Below are 19,050 nucleotides of genomic sequence, written 5' to 3' on the forward strand. Positions count from 1 at the left end.
CGTCTGTATTACCTGTCATGTTCTTTGTCCACGAGATGATATCTGGCTCTAAACGCCACCAGGTGAGCATAATACGCTGGTGCAGGTATAGAAACAGAGCGTGTACAGCGCACGTAAGTGTGGCAGAGCTGGTAAGTTAGCAGCTGAAGTTCATCTGCAGTAAAGCAGTTATCATCCCATAAAACATGATAGTGTGAAGGTCGGCTGGTACCCTAAGGAGGCAACGGAATATTCTGCTGATGTCTAAACTTCTAAATAAATATTTACCACATCTTTGTACATTAACAAAATACATCTTAGTTTAATAATCCAGTGGGGGGGGGAAACCACAAAATTTAGCTGATTCTGGGTATATATCCAAAAGAAGTAAAAACAGGGACTCAAACAGATGTTTGCACACCTGGGTTCAAAGCAGCATAATTCTCAATAGCAGGAGGTGGACACAATTCAAGTATCCACTGATGGCTGAATGTATAATAAAGGGTGTGTGTGTACGAGTGTGTGTGTGTGTATATAATGGAATACTATTCTGTCTGAAAAAGGGAGAAAAATCTGCCACATACTGTAACATGGATGAAACCTGATGTTTCCAAGGCACAGTCCTTTATATTTGTGATAAAGGTCAACTTTTCTGTTTCTAAAGCTTATGTTCTTAACATGCGTGTATGTATGCTCAGTCCTGTCCCATTCTTTGTGACCCCAATGATGCACCAGACTCCTCTGTCCATGGGATTTTCCAGGCAAGAATACTGGAATGGGTTGCCATTTCCTTCTCCAGGGGACTCTTCCTGATCCAGGGATTGAACCAGCATCTCTTGTGTCTCCTGCACTGGTAGGCAAATTCTTAACCACTGTGCCACCTGGGAAGCCTTAAACTTTCATGATGTTATGCTAAAACGAGTCACAAAAGTACAAATATTGTACAATTCATTTATATGAGGTAACTGAAATAGTGAAATTCACAGGAGGCAGAAAGTAGAATGGTGATCGCCATGGGTTGGAGGGAGGCGGGAATGGGGAAAAGTGAAAGTGAAAGTCGCTCAGTCCTGTCTGACTCTTTGCGACCCCATGGACCATACAGTCCATGGAATTCTCCAGTAGAATTCCACTATGGAGTGGGTAGCCTTTCCGTTCTCAGGGGTTTTTCCAACCCAGGGATTGAAGCCACGTCTCCCACATTGCAGGCGGATTCTTTACCAGTTGAGCCACCAGGGAAGCCCAAGAATACTGGAGTGGGTAGCCTATCCCTTCTCCAGTGGATGTTCCCAACTCAGGAATCGAACCAGGGTGTCCTACATTGCAGGTGGATTCTTTACCAGCTGAGCTACAGGGAGTTAGTATTTAATGAGAACAGAGTGTCTGGAAAGATGAGAAAGTTCCCGAGACAGAAGGTGGTATGACTGGACAATCATGTGAATTACTTAATGCCACAGAACTATACACTTGAAAAACAGCTACAATGGTACACTGTATGTTATGTGTTTTTTAAAACCCAGAACATTTAACTGAGTGCCTATATATTAGTTACTATGCTACAGACTGTGAATTGCAAAGAAAAACAAAGCAAAGCCAAAAGTTTGTCCTCTCTTGGAAAACGTAATTCAGTAGAAGAGTAAAGGAAACAGAGCATCTACAATTATAGAACAACCAATAAGTGGTTACAGTATTACTGGTACTTAGTCCTGTATAAGAATACCAAAGGAAGTAACTATGAGAGTGAGCCCTGAGGGTTCTTCACCAAGAGAGGAATGAGGGATATTTGGCCTTTTGGGGGTGGGTGGGGTGAGCAGACACTAGAGAGAGTGAATGGCCTTAACAAAACACAGGGGGCATAAAACTCCATGGTAGATTTAGGGAACAGTTAATCGACTAAGATGAAGAGAATATGGAGCCTATGGAGAAAAAAATGAAATTGAAATGAACATATGGAATGAGACTGAATGATATGCTTAGGAATTTGAACTTTTATCTGTAGGCAGCAGGGAAAGCACTGCACAGCTTTGTTTAACAGTAAAGATTTTAGGTGTGGTAAGAATGGGGGTTAATGTAGGATCAATAATGTCAGTAGTAATATGGAGGATGGGTTAGAAACAGAATCATGATGGAGCAGAAAATAGAAAATCTGAATAGATTGATTACTAGTGATTGAATCAAATTGATTTTGATGATGGGTAATCAAAAATCTCTCAACAAATAAAAGTCCAGGACGAGATAGTGTTCCTGGTGAATTTTACTAAACATTCAAGGAAGAATTAACACCAATCCTCCTCAAACTTCCAAAAAATAAAAGAGGAGGAAACTCTTCTAAACTCATTTTACAGGGTTAGCTGGCATCACCCTTCTACCAAAACCAGACAAGGACATCTCAAGAAAAGAATTACAAGTCAATATCCCTGATGAACACAGACACAAAAATCCTCAACAAAATATTAGCAAATCAAATTCAACAGTACATTAAAAGGATCATAAACCATGACTGAAAGTGAAAGTCACTCAGTTGTGTTCAACTCTTTGCTACCCTGTGGACTGCAGCCTGCCAAGCTCCTCTGTCCATGGAATTCTCTAGGCAAGAATACTGAAGTGGGTAGCTGTTCGCTTCTCCAGGGGATCTCCCCAGCCCAGGGACTAAACCTAGGTCTCCCACACTGTGGGCAGGGTTCTTACAGTCTGAGTCACCAGGGAAGCCCAGATTTATTCTAGGTTGTGAGGATGGGTCAGTATCTGCAAATCAGTCGATGTGATTTGACCACATTAACAAACTTAAGGATAAAAGTCATATGATCATTTCAATAGAAGCAGAAAATGCATTTGACAAAATTCAACACCCATTTATAATGAAAACTCTCAACAATGTGGGTATGGAGGGAACATACTTCCTTTTTTTCATGGACATGCTTTGCAGCATGGGGGCCTTACTTCCCCAACCAGGGATCAGATCTGTACCCACTGCAGTGGAAGCATGGAATCTTAACCACTGGACTGCCAAGGAAGTCCCAAGACTTCTCTTTTTGATTTCAGAGAAGTTTGAAATTATAATAAATCTGGGAAGACATGTAAAGAATGGTCTTTGGTCCCTGTGAAATATTCCTGGTTATTTGCTGACTAGAGTTAATTTTCAATTTGGTGTACCCCCAAAATACTGGTCCCTAAAGTTTCTGGTTAAATACATTGGAGAAATAGTCCTGTCTTGAAAATTTATAATAACCATTTGCATGTGAATAGCATCCAAAAGTTCTAAAGTAAAAAAAAAACAAAACAAAAAAACCCCACCTGTTTAATCAGCATTTCTAAAATTTACATGAACAGAGAATCTTTTTCTCCCCTCTGTTATATTTATTAAGAAGTTATAGCAGTAGTGTTCAGATACATGGAGGAAAACATTATGTACTCAAATGATACAGATTTTAACTCAGAAGGTACTTTTAACTTTGTTTTGTTGACTGTTACCACCCACCATAAAAATGTACCACACTGATTGTAAAGAGGAGCAGATGTAAGAACATATATAAATGAACGGAACAGTAATTTTAAAGCCCTAAGAGTGAAACCGGGGTTAGTGTATGTGGAACATATAAAGCTTTAAGATATACAGTTAGGTGCACCTTCCTGAAGTTTCTATTTTAATCAATAGCAAGTAAACTAACATAGTTTAGGGCTACAGATGTCTCTCAGACATCACGGGAATGTGGATTCACTCTCCGTTGCTGAGCAGTTTGAGAAGCACTGAATTACAGCTTATGTGCTACTAAGTATAGCTAACAAATTGACAAAAAGATTTTCTGAAAATAAAAGACTTAAAAAGTTATGTAACAGAAACTTAAAGTTTGTAATTCTACAACTAAACTCTCTCACATGCTCAATATCTGCCAATAAATGAAGAAGTTTTCTATGAAGTATTACTATCAAAAAGAATATATCAAAGGAACAGTCAGGTTACATTAAATTGAAGACCCAGTTTCGGGAGACGACTTCCATTAAACTACTTATATTCTGGTATTTTCATAGAAATAAGTCCTTCTCAATGTGAAAAAGGGGATACGATTTAGTTACTGAGAGTTTCATCTAACTTCAGACGGAAACAATCTGAAGTGTGGAAAAGAATATTTCTTTCTCCTTTTTCTGAGATGCAGAAGAATGGAAGTTCTTGAATTACTTCACCCAAAGTCTGGGCTTACCTGTATCCCAGCATGACTACAGAGGTAAAAATCAAACTCATACGGGTGGGTAATGTCTGTGTCCACCGTCGTTCCAGCTGGGATGTTGCCACTTCTTCCGACCTAGATTCATTTGGTCAAAATTTAAACAAACAAGTCAAAGGTAAAGAATGTATCTGAAAGCGCTTGTAAAAAGATATAAATACACAGGCTGATCCCATGCTTCACTACTTCCAGCCTGAAATAATACTTGAGAAGGTATTAAGAACAGACCTCATTCTAGTCCTAGTTCCTATTCTTAAAAGTTGCTAAAAGTGAGAGCTGATCAACAATGTTTTATTCATCTCCATGGATGCTTAGCTGGTAGTTGATCCCAATATGGGTTGAACACTTAAAAATATTGTTTTAGGAAGTAACTTTAAGTGCTCCAATTTATAACATCCGTGCATGGCAGGTTCTCTGAATATGTAATTCTTATGAAAATTAGCATTTTTCTCAGAGAATCCTATATTTTTAGAGTGAAAGGATGCTGACAACAACATAAGTAAGCTAGAGTCACCATTTGGTAGCTATTTATATGTCAGGATTTTACATACATTATTTCTAATTCTGATAATCCTGCAAGTTAAGCATTCCCATTTTGGGGTAAACTATGGCTCAGGAATATAAAATAACTTGCCCAGTAGCATACAGTAAAGGCCAGGACAGTCAAACATGGAAATGATTACAAAGGCCTTATTTCTTTTATTTCATATTAGCAGGTTCAACATCTTATAAGGAAATAGACACCATGATTGTCTCTAAGTAATACATGATGTGAACGAAACAGGTAGAAGTTCCTGATAATGACAGGCTCCTAACAAAACAATTTAAAATGCATATATATACTTACCTCTAGCTCCTTATCCCTAACACATTTAAAATCATTAATTATAAGTCGAGGTTTATAAGGCTAACAAATCAGAAACTATCCTACTGACTCAGATATTCTTTCTGCCATGTGAGGGCCCACCACCAGGTGCGGGCTTCAGTTACAGCCTTGCAGGGCAGCCAGCTAGCCTTCCCCAAGTCACAAAACAAAGAAAATAGTTCACAGTCTTACTAAATTACGCCTATTCTTAACACCCAGATCTCCTTATTAACACATATAAACAGTTTCACTCTGTTTACAGGGGCAGCAGAATGCCTGGGATCATAGCACAGCACCACCGAGTTTCTAGTCATGAGATCTAGGACACGGTGCTTTCCTTGCTGTGCCTACTTCCTCATTTATAATGATCTCTCATCTATTATGATTAGGAGGTATTGAGAGCAAAGGTGAAAGAGAAGCAAATAAATGAAGGAAAGGCACAATTAAACACCAGTTGCAAGAAATCATTAAATCTAACTTAGATTTTCCTAATTCAACTTCTGAAGAAAGCTTTGGTTTCCTAGGTATAGAAATGTAGCTAGTAATTTGGGGCAAAGGACTTTAACAACACGGAGGCCAGAATAAAACTACCATTACTGCTATGAGAGGTGTGGCAAAGGACAGTAGTAAAAGCACCCTGGAGCCAGACTGCCTAATAAGCTTGCCTAATTCGAGTCCCACCTCTGCCCAGTACTAGCTTTGTAACCTTGGGAGGTTATTTAACCTCCATGTGGCAGAGTTTCCTCCTGTGAAAACTGGGGATAATAATAATAAAGTTCCTCATAGTGTTGTTTGTGAGGACTAAATGAGTTAAACTTATAAAGAAGACCCAGAACAGTGCCTGTCATCATGCCCTCTTTCTCTATCACAACAACCATTACCACCATCCTACAACTAGTTAACTTCCACCGAGTGCTCAGCGTGTGCTAAGCACCGTTCTAAGTATATTAACATGTTTTAATTTTAAAAAATTATTTCAAAAACCCAAAATAATGCAAATATTAATGCTATCCAAGCCTTGTTTAGAAAAAAAAAAACAGGCACAGAGATTTTAAGTTATTTGCCCGAAGTTATACAACAAGTGCAATCAAAGACCAGGTATCAAAATATATACCAAAGACAAGACACACTCCTCTCTTTCTCAGTCTTTTCTAATGATCCCCCTTCCCAAGAGGACACTAACCCTTGCAATCCTCAGATTTCTCTGCTCTAAGGTTCACAAGATGAAGGCAAAACACTGGAAATGAGTTAGCTTGCATGAATTTTCACTAATCACTCTATGATGTCCCTCATTTGTAAAACTAATTTTTACAAGAGATTTTGAAACTAGGACATAACTTTTTTCTTCTGAACACTGAAGGAAAATATGAATAAAAAGAATAATTTAAAAACTCTAAATTTCTTCACAACAACAAAAAAGTATAACGGGATTCTGAACATCTGGAGTGCTCCCAGAAATTCTAGGAGGTTAAAAAAATTATCCTGTTTTGATGCCTCTATACTCATAATCAAGCTGTTTTGTTGTAACCTACTACCATATGTTAGAAATCCTGCTGTTGGCAGAGAGCCTTTGTTAAGTGCTCTATGAACCATATGATATAACCTTTGCTTGGGACAATAAGTGTTACAACAGATGCAAGATTACCCTTTCAGTTCTATCAGCACAAAACAGTCGAGTGTGGTGTCTCTTCTGAACTACAATGTAGGTTATTCCAGGTTGATAGTCTTTCTCCAAACTGATGCAGGCTTCTCGAATTGCTAGGAGTTCATAATATAATACCTAGAGAAGATTAAATGGGAAGATTTGATAGAATCAGTTCTATACATACTTCAAAGTAAGATACTGATTTACACTCAGTTTAACTCATTACTTTATAGCTAACTATACTTCTCTATTTTATCCTGACTAATACCAGAGCATGGTCTTAGTGATCAAGGTTTACACATCCACAATAAACACTTTAAAAGGGAAAATCTAAGGAAGGGTCAAAATTTGACTGTAGGAGCTCTCAACTTAATTAAAGCTTCTAACTTCAGAACTAGACACCACATTATAAATACAGTACCTGATATAACCATAGTACGGGAGAATCCCGGGCAACCAACCTGCCTGAACTGCCCCTCTGAAACACCATCCCGATAGAAGATGATACGAGTAGGCTTGAACCGAGTTGACTTATAAAACTGAATGAGAAGTTCTCGGACCATGGAGGCGAGGTCCTGGATGATCTCCTGTCGGGGTCTCTGAACTCTTACAGTAGCACAGTATCTGCTTGGGTGGGCATCCATACTACCTACAACCTAGGTTGGAAGAAGTAAAGAAAAAAAAAATAAAAATTAAGGTAATCAAAAGTGTATCTGTATGAATTTTACCATAAAAAATTGGAAAAAAAAATACCTAGATTTCATTTAAATGTGTATTTTACTATAACCTTAACAATCACTGTTCATTTTGAAAGTAATGAAAACAGACAATTCCAGTGACGAACAGAATAAGTGAAGAACAGAATAAAAGACCCAGTCTAGGGTCAAAAACTATTTTCCTCTAAGTAGGCTGCACTTTACATTTAACAATTTGATTCTAATTTACAGATGTTGCTGGTAAACCTAAATACTGGTAAAGATAGACAAAAAGATGTATATAAAGAGAACAAGAGGAAGAAGAAAAGTAAAAAAGAGGATCCATTCAAACACCTGTGCTTCCCTGATAGCTCAGTTGGTAAAGAACCCTCCTACAATGCAGGAGACCCAGGTTTGGTCCCTGGATGGGGACGATCCCCTGGAGAAGGAAATGGCAACCCATTCCAGTATTCTTGCCTAGAAAATTTCATGGACAGAGAAGCCTGGCAGGCTATAGTCCATGGGGTCTCCAAGAGTCAAACACGATTTAACAACTAAATCACCACCATTCAAACACCTGATTTCTCTTACAGTTTAGCAAACCACCCCAGAAGTCATACTCAGAAGATTTTGGCATCCTCTTTTGGGGGCTTCCCTGATAGCTCAGTTGATAAAGAATCTGCCTGCAATGCAGGAGACCCTGGTTCAATTCTCGGTCGGGAAGATCCCCTGAAGAAGGGTAGGCTAGCCATTCCAGCATTCTTGGGCTTCCCTGGTGGCTCAGCTGGTAAAGAATCTACCGGCAATGTGGGAGACCTGGGTTCGATCCCTGGGTTGGGAAGATCCCCTGGAGAAGGGAATGGCTACCCACTCCAGTATTCTGGCCTGGAGAATTCCATGGACTGTGTAGTCCATGGGGCTGCAAAGAGTCAGATATGACCAAGTGACTTTCACTTTCTTTCACTTTAAGAACTGTTCAGTTCAGTTCAGTTCAGTTGCTCAGTTATGTCTGACTCTTTGCGACCCCATGAATCGCAGCACGCCAGGCCTCCCTGTTCATCACCAACTCCCGGAGTTCACTCAAATTCATGTCCATCGAGTCTGTGATGCCATCCAGCCATCTCATCCTCTGTCGTCCCCTTCTCCTCCTGCCCCTAATCCCTCCCAGCATCAGAGTCTTTTCCAATGAGTCAACTCTTTGCATGAGGTGGCCAAAGTACTGGAGTTTCAGCTTCAGCATCATTCCTTCCAAAGAAATCCCAGGGCTGATCTCCTTCAGAATGGACTGGTTGGATCTCCTTGCAGTCCAAGGGACTCTCAAGAGTCTTCTCCAACACCACAGTTCAAAAGCGTCAATTCTTCGGCACTCAGCTTTCTTCACTGTCCAACTCTCACATCCATACATGACCACTGGAAAAACCATAGCCTTGACTAGACGGACCTTTGTTGGCAAAGTAATGTCTCTGCTTTTGAATATGCTATCTAGGTTGGTCATAACTTTCCTTCCAAGGAGTAAGTGTCTTTCAATTTCATGGCTGCAGTCACCATCTGCAGTGATTTTGGAGCCCAGAAAAATAAAGTCTGACACTATTTCCACTGTTTCCCCATCTATTTCCCATGAAGTGATGGGACCGAATGCCATGATCTGTTATGCTTCCTAAATTTTTAAAAGAATTTTTCCTCTTTTACTGCAATGCCCTAGATAAAAAGTCCTGACTCTATACTCAGTCTTATTGTGTTGTATTTATGCTTTGTATCTGGTCACTGGAGAAGTTAGTATTGGTTCTAAGAGTAGCTATCTTAATTTTTTCTTTCTGTGTCTTAATATTGTTGTGTTTGCAGCCCATGCATTGCAGTTAGAGAGTAGCCCCCACTCACTGCAACTAGAGAAAAGCCTTTGCAACAACGAAGACCCACAACAGCCAAAAATGAAAATTAAGAAATAAATAAAGGTAGGCAAGAGATAGAAGAGGCAGATGTTAAGAGAAGCAGTATTAAAGATTTCAAGTGCAAAGTATTAAACTGGACAAAGGTGAAGATATTTTATACTGAAAAAAAAGCAATGCACCAAACTTGTATGTGATACATCTTTCTGTAATAATGACATGACTGAAATACATAAACTCTTTGAATTATAAAAAGTAACTGAAAATATGCAATTATGGAGAGGCCAAACAGACAAATTTCTGTGTAGGACACAGAAGAGTTGAGTAATACAATTAGTAAACTTGATCTAATAGATATATATGGAACCTGTAGCCTCCGAACTAGAGAATAATCATTCTTTTAAAAAATCCAAAGAACATTTGAAAGTTGGCTCTGGATAGATCTACATAAATATACATAATCTGTAAAACTTCACAAATGTATTTTTAAAACTTTATATATATTTACAAAAGCTTATTTCAAAGAAAATGTCATTAAAATTCAGAAAGTTAAAACCAAAATGTTGATCTTCATGTAAATTTGAGATAAGATAAACCTGCCTGATACTCACAGCAGCAATAGAAGGCTTCTTCCCATCACCAGCTGGCGGATGAGTGACATCTGCTCCCAAAAAGATCACTGGTTGCTGGAACACAGAAGGTCTTAAACACATTTTTAACAAGAGTTAGATAAATTTTTTCATTATGCTTTTATCTGTCTCACACTAGGGCAGCACAATTGCAAGTTGTTGGTATAGCACAGAGAAGATCCTTTTCAGACAGCTTCTGCCTTAAGCAGCTGTGCTGATGGTTGTAAAGGGCAGTTGCGGCTAGCATTCTTCATAATAGGCATAAAATGATAAAATTTCCTCATATTAACCCATCAATTTATATCAACCTTTCTTTAATCTACTTACATTTTAAGCCAGTGTAATCTTGAAAGGAGATAAAGAATCATTAAACCACACTGGAAGGGATTAAGGGAGTCTACTACTCCCCGAACAAAAGTGTAAAATTTGAGTAACATATATTTAATAGTCATAAAGTAGCTAGTGGTTCATTTTATTTTAAAATTGTATTCTTGAAAGTCAAATGACTATTTCTCTTAGTTCTTGGGCTTGATAAAATTCTATATTCATCTCATTTATGAATCTCATTTATATTTAATAGGGATGGGAAATAGAGGCAGTATGGAAAAACAGGAAAAAAAAAAGAGCTTTTATGTCAACAAGACATTTAAGATTTTAGAGCCCTAGTTGCTTCAACTATTAAAAGGAAACCTATTGTTTAATTCTCCAAATAACATTATGCCTCTTCCCCAGCACCCTATTTCTAGGTCATCATGTCTCATAGGTCCTAAGAGCTCTTAGACATGATGGCAATGTAACAGTAACATCTGTTGTCCAATTGACCCCAGCAATTGATATGACTTATTTAACTGATTTACTTAATTGACATGCCCCCTCTGGTGGCTCAGACGGTAAAGCGTCTGTCTACAATGTGGGAGACCTGGGTTTGATCCCTGGGTCAGGAAGTTCCCTGGACAAGGAAATGGTAACCCACTCCAGTACTCTTGCCTAGAAAATCCCATGGACAGAGGAGCCTGGTGTCCATGGGGTCGCAAAGAGTCGGACATGACTGAGCGACTTCACTTTCACTTTCTCCTCTAATCCCTGGGATTCCCTGGTGGCTCAGCTGGTAAAGAATCCAATCACAATGTGGGAGGATCCCTGAGTTGGGAAGATCCCCTGGAGAAGGGAACGGCTACCCACTCCAGTACTCTGGCCTGGAGAATTCCATGGACTGTATAGTCCATGGGGTCGCAAAGAGTCGGACATGACTGGGCGACTTTCACTTCACTTCCCTTCTCCCCTAACCCCACCCTAAGTCCCTAAAGGAGGAAGAAAGGCTTCCCTCACTTTCTAGGTGAGTGGCCTCAAGACACCAGCTTGAAGATGACTACTGGACTTCCCTGGTGGTGCAGTGGATAAGAATCCACCTGCCAATGCAGGGGACATGGGTTTGAAAACTCCACATGTCACAGAGAACTAAGCCCGTGTGCAACAACTACTGAGCCTTTGCTCTAGAGCCCGGGAGCTGCAACTACGGAGCCCACGTGCTGCAACCACTGAAGCCCGTGCACACAGAGCCTGTGCTCTGCAGCAAGAGAGGCCACCGCACTGAGAAGCCCAAGCACCACAACAGAGTAGCCCCCATTCGCTGCAACTAGAGAAAGCCTGCCTAAAAGTAACGAAGACCCAGCGCAGCCAAAAGAAAAAACAAGAAGGTGACTACCAAACAATGAAAAAATTTTACAAGCTGGATGCATCTGAAAAATAAAGTTCTCAATACTTTCTAGTGAGAGCTGAGGAACTTTGTACATTAAATGAAAATGGGATTTTTCATAAAGCAGTCTCTTAAATTTTGCCAATCAAAACTCTTTACTTTTTGCCAAAATTTCTACTTATCGCCTATGGCAGGAATCACCAAAGTTGTCTCTTACATAGGTCTTAGGTATGGCTGCTGCTGCCGCTAAGTCGCTTCAGTCATGTCCGACTCTGTGCAACCCCATAGACGGCAGCCCACCAGGCTCCCCTGTCCCTGGGATTCTCCAGGCAAGAGCACTGGACTGGGTTGCCATTTCCTCCTCCAATGCATGAAAGGGAAAAGTCAAAGTGAAGTCGCTCAGTCATGTCCGACTCTTAGCAACCCCATGGACTGCAGCCTACCAGGCTCCTCTGCCCATGGGATTTTCCAGGCAAGAGTACTGGAGTGGGGTGCCATTGCCTTCTCCTAGGTATGGCAAAACATAGAAAAATTAAGGTATGAAAACTAATGGAAAAAAAATGAATATCTTATTAGGTGATTAGCTTATCTTACCTTTGATGAGGTACAAGAATATTATTGATCCCTCCAAGTTTAACATTTATCTTCAGGCACAGGTTTGAGAGAGTTTGAGGGGATGTTTTTATTACATTCTTGACTTGAACACATTGTGTAGCCATACCCAAAAGTGTATCTCCGACACGTTTCACCTCCGCTAGGAAACAAATACAAACATCTCTAGTTAAAAAAGGTCAAATTTTACTGACCATTAAGCTGCTTTGTATGTTTTCCCCTGTGAAATATATCACTGTATTACAGGATACCCCAAATTATACCAATACTAAAACAATGTTATTAAAATTTATAGTATACTGTCTTTTTTTGGGCAATGCAGCGTGGGTTTGTGGAATTTTAGTTCCCCAACCAGGGACTGAACCTGGGCCTTTAGTAATGAGAGCCAACTGATCCTAATTACTGGACTGCCAGGGAATTCCCTATACTGCCTTATTTGATTATATAAATGTGTGGTGTCTTGAGGTCATTCAAGAGTGCAGTTAGTAATATAATTTCTATCTTAAATGTTTTAAACTGATGTCTAGCCAATTAAAATAAACTGGATCTTTCAAATTAACTGTTTCCAGGATTTCTGAAAACTCTGTTCTAAAATAGACAATTATAAAATATGAAAAATTATCCTAAAATATAAAGTATACTGCCTTGAAGATCAGCTTAAGCATTTAGTGATAATGTTTCCATTTGTTTTCTTCATATATAAGAAAGTATATTTTTGTCTTCATGAAAATACTATAACCGCAACTGAAAAACCAGAGAAAAATATCAATACATAAACCCTTATTAGTATTTAATTGTACTTTCTTCCAGTAATATTTTCATCTGTATTATTTTAATGCAGTTATAATCACAGTATACTTATAGCTTTCAATCCTATTTTCCAAAGTTTAATTTAGAAATATAAAAAAAAAAAAAAGAAAGATAGAGGTATTACAGTATAAAGGCTTTTATCCTGTCCCTTTCTTTATCCTGTTTCCTTTTCTTATCTAAGTATTCACACAATGACATATTTTTGAACTGAATATAGGTTTCTATTATTTCATCAATAATATATCAAATAGATTTCTATTATTTCAAAGAACATTATGAATAACATCTTTGTATATTTACTTTTGTTTGGTTGTGTAACTATATCTTCAGGATAAATTTCTATAGGTAGAATTTTTATAGATACTGAAAAATCACCCTCCAAAAAGATTTATTAATTCATTTAACAAATATTTATCGAGTCATCTGATACATGCTAGCACTGTGTGAAGCTCTGCGGATACAATGCTAAGTCAAGACAGACACTGTTTTTGCCCTCATAGAATTTATAGTCTAGTCAGAGAAATAGGCATTAGTTAAATAATTTTAAATTTAACATCACAACTGTGAAACAACATAAAGGAGTGGTAACAAGGTGCTGCTGCTCCTGCTGCTGCTGCTAAGTCGCTTCAGTCGTGTCCGACTCTGTGCAACCCCAGAGACGGCAGCCCACCAGGCTCCCCCGTCCCTGGGATTCTCCAGGCAAGAACACTGGAGTGGGTTGCCATTTCCTTCTCCAATGCATGAAAAGTGAAAAGTGAAAGTGAAGTCACTCAGTCACGTCCGACTCTTATCGACCCCATGGACTGCAGCCTACCAGGCTCCTCCGCCCATGGGATTTTCCAGGCGAGAGTACTGGAGTGGGTTGCCATTGCCTTAAAGACAATAAATGTTAAGAGAATCTGACCTTGTCAGGGAGGTCAGGAAAAGCTTACCCCAAGGAAGGGATGTCAGAACTAAAAAAGAATGTGTGTTTACTTGGTGAAGGGTGGAAGAGAGTTATGAGAAGCAATATAGGTAGAAGGAAGAGGGTAATCAAAGAGATCCTGTGGGGAAAAAAGCATAAAGCAAGAAGATGAATTCTGAAGAGGTAAGAAGTCATGGATTAGAACATGCAAACCCTTGGAAGATAATCTTAAGTGTCAATTTTATCAATTGCATAATGAAAAACTACTGAAGTGGGGGTGATTGGGAAGGTGGTAAAATCAGATCTGTACTTTAAAAATAGTACTCTGGACACTGGCTATAGCACTAACACATAAAAGATTAGAAGTCATCACTTCCATCCTCACAACAACAGAAAAAGCTGAACAAAACTGAAAATCAATGATTTGTCTTTGTCTTAAATCCATCAGAGAAATGAGGTAACAAAGAGAACTGCCACCCCAAAACAGGTGAATACAATGAATCACAGTCAAGATCAGCTTATTAGAAGCAGAAACTGATGAAGCCATTAACTGCAGGAACAATTAAACACTAACTCCTGGGAATTCTATGGCAGCCCAGTGGCTAGGACTCCCAAGCTCTCACTGCCAAGGACCAGGGTTCAGTTCCTGGTCGGGTCGGGGAACTAAGATTCCACAAGCTGCGTAGTGTGGCCAAGAACAAACAAAACAAAACACACACACAGAAAACCACACACACTAACTCCTATATCTCAAGAAGAAAACCCAAGCAATCCAAATAAAAATGAGCAAAGGATTTGAATAGACATTTCTCCAAAGAAGATCTACAGTTGGTCCACAAACACAGGAAAAGATATTCCACATCACTAATCATTAAAGAATGCAAATCAAAACCATAATGAGATACTACCCCATACCCAATAGGATGGCTAAAATAAATGACAAGTACTGGCAGGAATGTGGAGAAACTGAAACCTTGCCCATTGCTGATAGGAACGTAAAATGGTGCAGATTCCGTGGAGAACAGCAAGGCAATTGCTCAAGAAACTAAAACTGAATTACCATATAATCCAACAATTTCACTTCTGGGAATAGATCCAAAAGAAGGGAAAGGAAGGACTGGAACAGAGAGCTGTACGCTCATGTTCAAAGCAGCGTTATGGTGGAAGTAATCCAAGAGCTCACTGATACATGAATAGATAAAGTGTGGATACACATGCAAGGGAATATTATTTAGCTTTAAAAAGGAAGAAAATTCTAGCACAGATTAACCTGAGGAACATTATACTAAATGAAATAAACAGTCAAAAAGGACAAATACTATTATGATCCATTTATATGTGGTAACTAGAATAGTCAAATTCATACAATCAAAGTAGAATACAGGTTTCTAGGAGTTGGGAAGGAGAGATGGGGAGTTAGTGCTGAGTTTCAATTAGGGATGATTGGAGATGGATGGTGGTGATGGCTGTACAACATGAATGTACTTGATGTCACTGAACTGTATACTTGTTAAAATGGTAAATTTTATGTTTTATATTTATTTTACCACAAAAAAGGGGAATAAAATTCTTATACATACTACAACATAGATAAACCTCCAGGACATTACCCTAAGTGAAATAAGCCAAGAACAAAGAGATAAGTATTGTACGGCTCCATTTACACAAGTTACTAGAATAGGTAAATTCATAGAGACAGAAAGTAGAATAGAAGCTACCAGGGGCTGGTGGGTAGGGGAATGGGGAGTTATTGTTTAATGGGTACAGAATTCTGTCTGAGATGATGAAAAAATTCTGGAAATGAATAGCAGTGATAGTTGCACAGTGCTGTGAATATACTTTACGCCACTGAACCGTGTACTCTAAGACGGTTAAAATGGTAACTTTTATGTTATGTATATTTTACCATGCATACACACCAAAACTTGTTTAAAAATAGTTAATTCAAGAACATCCTATGAAAACAGTATATCAGAAAGAATGAACACTACAATCAAAATTTGACACCAGGGCCTTTCTTGGTGGTCCAATGACTCCAGTGCAGGGGGCACCGGTTCCATCCCTGGTAGGGGAACTAAGTGCCCACATGCTGCATGGCAGGGCCAGAAACAAAACTGACACCAAGCAACTAATTGATAGAAGGCATCACTTATACCAACATGAGATAAATGTAGAGATTCCAGGGTTCTGGCTAAAGAGGGAGGGCTACAGTGGAGCCTGAAATACAGGCATGAGCACTCAAGAAACAAATATTAAACTTAAAGTGGCAAATCGATGAGTTTTTCTATGAGAAAAACAAATAGGATGAAGGCTATGATGGTGCTGAAAGATAAGAATTTGAAAGATAAGAATTCCAGAACAATTTAACAGTTGAAACTATGTGAGTGGATAAACTGATTTATAAGTAAACATAAGAAAATACATTTTTTTTTAAAGTGAAAGGGGCTTTCCTGGTGGCTGAGCTACGTAAGGAATCTGCCTGCCAGTGCAGGAGACGTGGGTTTGATCCCTGGTCTGGAAGGATCCTACGTTCTGCGGAGCAAGCAAGCCTGTGAGCCCCAACTACTAAGCCTGCGCTCTAGAGCCCATGCCCTGCAACAAGAGAAGCCTCTGCAGTAAGAAGACCGCATGCCAAGTAGAGAGTAGCTCCCTCTCGCCGTAACTAGAGAAGAGCCCATCTAGCAACGAAGACCCAGCACGGTTGAAAATAAATAAATTTTTTTTTATAAAGAGGAAATATGACAAATAAGAACTAAGGGAATCTATTGACAGTAGACCTGCCTTGAAAGAAATGATAAAAGTATGTTTTCTAGAGAGAAGGAAAATTATATAGGTTGGAAGTCCAGACCTATACATACAAAAAAAGGTCAGAGAAGGAATAAATAAAAAATAAAATCTTTTATATTCTTATTCCTAACTGAACTAATAGATAGCGGTTCAAAATAATAATAGCAACAATGTATTATATGCAAATGAATGACAGCAATACTGGAAGGGACAGGAGGGAGAAATTGGGAATATTGATACTCTATTATAAGGTATCTACACTATCTGCTAAGTAGTACGGAATTATTGAAAGCAAACTTAGATTACTAGTAAATGTATACTGCAAACTTTAGGGAAACCACTAACATTTTTCAAAAAAGGATAATTCATAGAAGAGAGAAAACAGAATAATAGAAAATGCTCGTTTAAAACCATAAAAGGGAGAAAAAAGGGAGAAGAGTAAAAAAAAAAAAAACTAAGACACAAACTACATGTTGCCTGGGTGGTCAGTCATTTCAGTCGTGTCCAACTCTTTGTGACCCCATGGACTATAGCCCACCAGGCTCCTCTGTCCATGGGGTTTCCCAGGCAAGAATACTGGAGTGGGTTGCCATGCCCTCCTTCAGGTGATCTTTCCAACTCAGGGATGAAACCAAGGTTTCCCACATTGTAGGTGGATGGTATCAGGGGTATTACCCTACTGTCTACTGTCATGGAAAAGTGGGGTGTCCTCATGGTTATGGCTAAAGAGTAGCAGAAATGTCTGCTCTAGTAGGCAGAGATCCAGTTTGTGATCTCTTTTACATGGAGTGTTACATGGAATGTACCAGAAAAAAACTAAGCAGATAGCAGGATTTGTGAGTCATCCCAACACACACAGGTTAAACCTATGGTCAGCCAGGTTCAATATTTGAAAATCAATTAAAGTAACTGATCCCATTTATATGCAACCAGTCAATCCTAAAGGAAATCAACCCTGACTATTCATTGGAAGGAATGACGCTGAAGCTCCAATACTTTGGCCACCTGATTCGAAGGGCCAACTCATTGGAAAAGACCCTGATGCTAGGAAAAGATTGAAGGCAGGCGAAGAAGTCGACAGAGGACAAGATGTTTGGATGGCATCACCAACGCAATGGACATGAGTTTGAGCAAGCTCCAGGAGATGGTGAAGGATAGGGGAGTCTGGCATGCTGCAATCCATGGGGTCCCAAAGAGTCGGACACAACTGAATGACTGAACAAACAGACTGATCATATTAAGAGAAAAAATTGAAAAATCACATGATCATATCAAAACATGTAGAAAAAAATCCATCATCCATTCATAATACAAACTCTCAGCAAACTAGGGTTAGAGGGGAACGTCCTTAACTTCATAAAAAAACAACTAGAAGGTTTACAGCTTTCATGTTTATTGCTGAGAAACTAGATGTTTCCCCCCTAAAGTCAGGAACAATGTAAGGATGTCTCATCTCACCACTGCTATTCAACATCATACTGGAAGTCCAAGCTAATGCAAGGAAAAGGATATAAAAGTACACAGACTGGGAAGGAAAAAATAAAACTGCCTTTGTTCACAGAGAACATGACTGTCTATGCAGAAAACCCCCCAAATTGACAAAAGCTTCTTGGAACAAGTAAGTGACTTAGCAAGGTTATAGGATACAAAGTGAATATACAAAAAATCAACTGCTTTCCTAAGTACTAAAAATGAAAAACTAAAATTTAAAATTTAAAGTGCAATAACCATTTATACTAGCAACAAAACAAAAAATATATACTTCAATATAAATTTAAATGAGGAAAACTATAAAACTCTGATAAAAGAAATCAAAGAAGCTTTGAACAGAGATATTTCTTGTTAAAAAATAGAAGATATCAATTCTGTTTTTAGAAGATATCAATTCTAAGATGTCAATTCTTCCCAGTTTGATCTACAGACTCAATGTAATCCCAGTAAGTCTCAGCAAGTTACTTCGTGATTACTGACAAACTGATTCTAAAGTGTATAGAGAGGCAAAAGACTTATTAGCTAATACAACAGGGAAGAAGAATACAGAGAACTGACATTACCTGACTTCAAGGCTTAACAAAACAGAGCCCAGAAACAGACTCACACAAATACAGTCAATCTTTGACAAAGCAGCAAAGACAATTTAATGGAGAAAGATAATCTTTCCAACAAATGGTGCTGAAAACCACTGGAATCCACGTGCAAAAAGAAAAAAAAAAATCTAGATATGACCTTATACCTTTCATAAAAATTAAGTAAAAATAGATTATAAAAAAGAAAACTATAAAACTTTATGTAAAAAAGAAAATATATGTATGTATCTATATG

The 19,050-nt window shown here is 38.7% G+C and overlaps 1 protein-coding gene across 7 annotated transcripts in view; it reads right to left on the minus strand.

The window, feature by feature from the left end:
• Positions 1-19,050, minus strand: part of AGO3 (argonaute RISC catalytic component 3) — a 131,146-nt gene that overhangs the window by 13,849 nt on the left and 98,247 nt on the right. For all 7 annotated transcript variants that reach the window (XM_019957851.2, XM_070786848.1, XM_019957852.2 and 4 more), the window contains 6 exons: positions 12,210-12,369; positions 9,902-9,992; positions 7,171-7,365; positions 6,710-6,844; positions 4,176-4,277; positions 13-212 (listed from right to left, as the gene is read on the minus strand). In XM_019957851.2, the coding sequence (XP_019813410.1) occupies positions 13-212; positions 4,176-4,277; positions 6,710-6,844; positions 7,171-7,365; positions 9,902-9,992; positions 12,210-12,369 (883 nt within the window). The remainder of the gene's footprint in view (positions 1-12; positions 213-4,175; positions 4,278-6,709; positions 6,845-7,170; positions 7,366-9,901; positions 9,993-12,209; positions 12,370-19,050) is intronic.

Source organism: Bos indicus, chromosome 3 (genome assembly GCF_029378745.1).
Source record: "Bos indicus isolate NIAB-ARS_2022 breed Sahiwal x Tharparkar chromosome 3, NIAB-ARS_B.indTharparkar_mat_pri_1.0, whole genome shotgun sequence".
Taxonomy (NCBI): Eukaryota; Metazoa; Chordata; class Mammalia; order Artiodactyla; family Bovidae; genus Bos; species Bos indicus.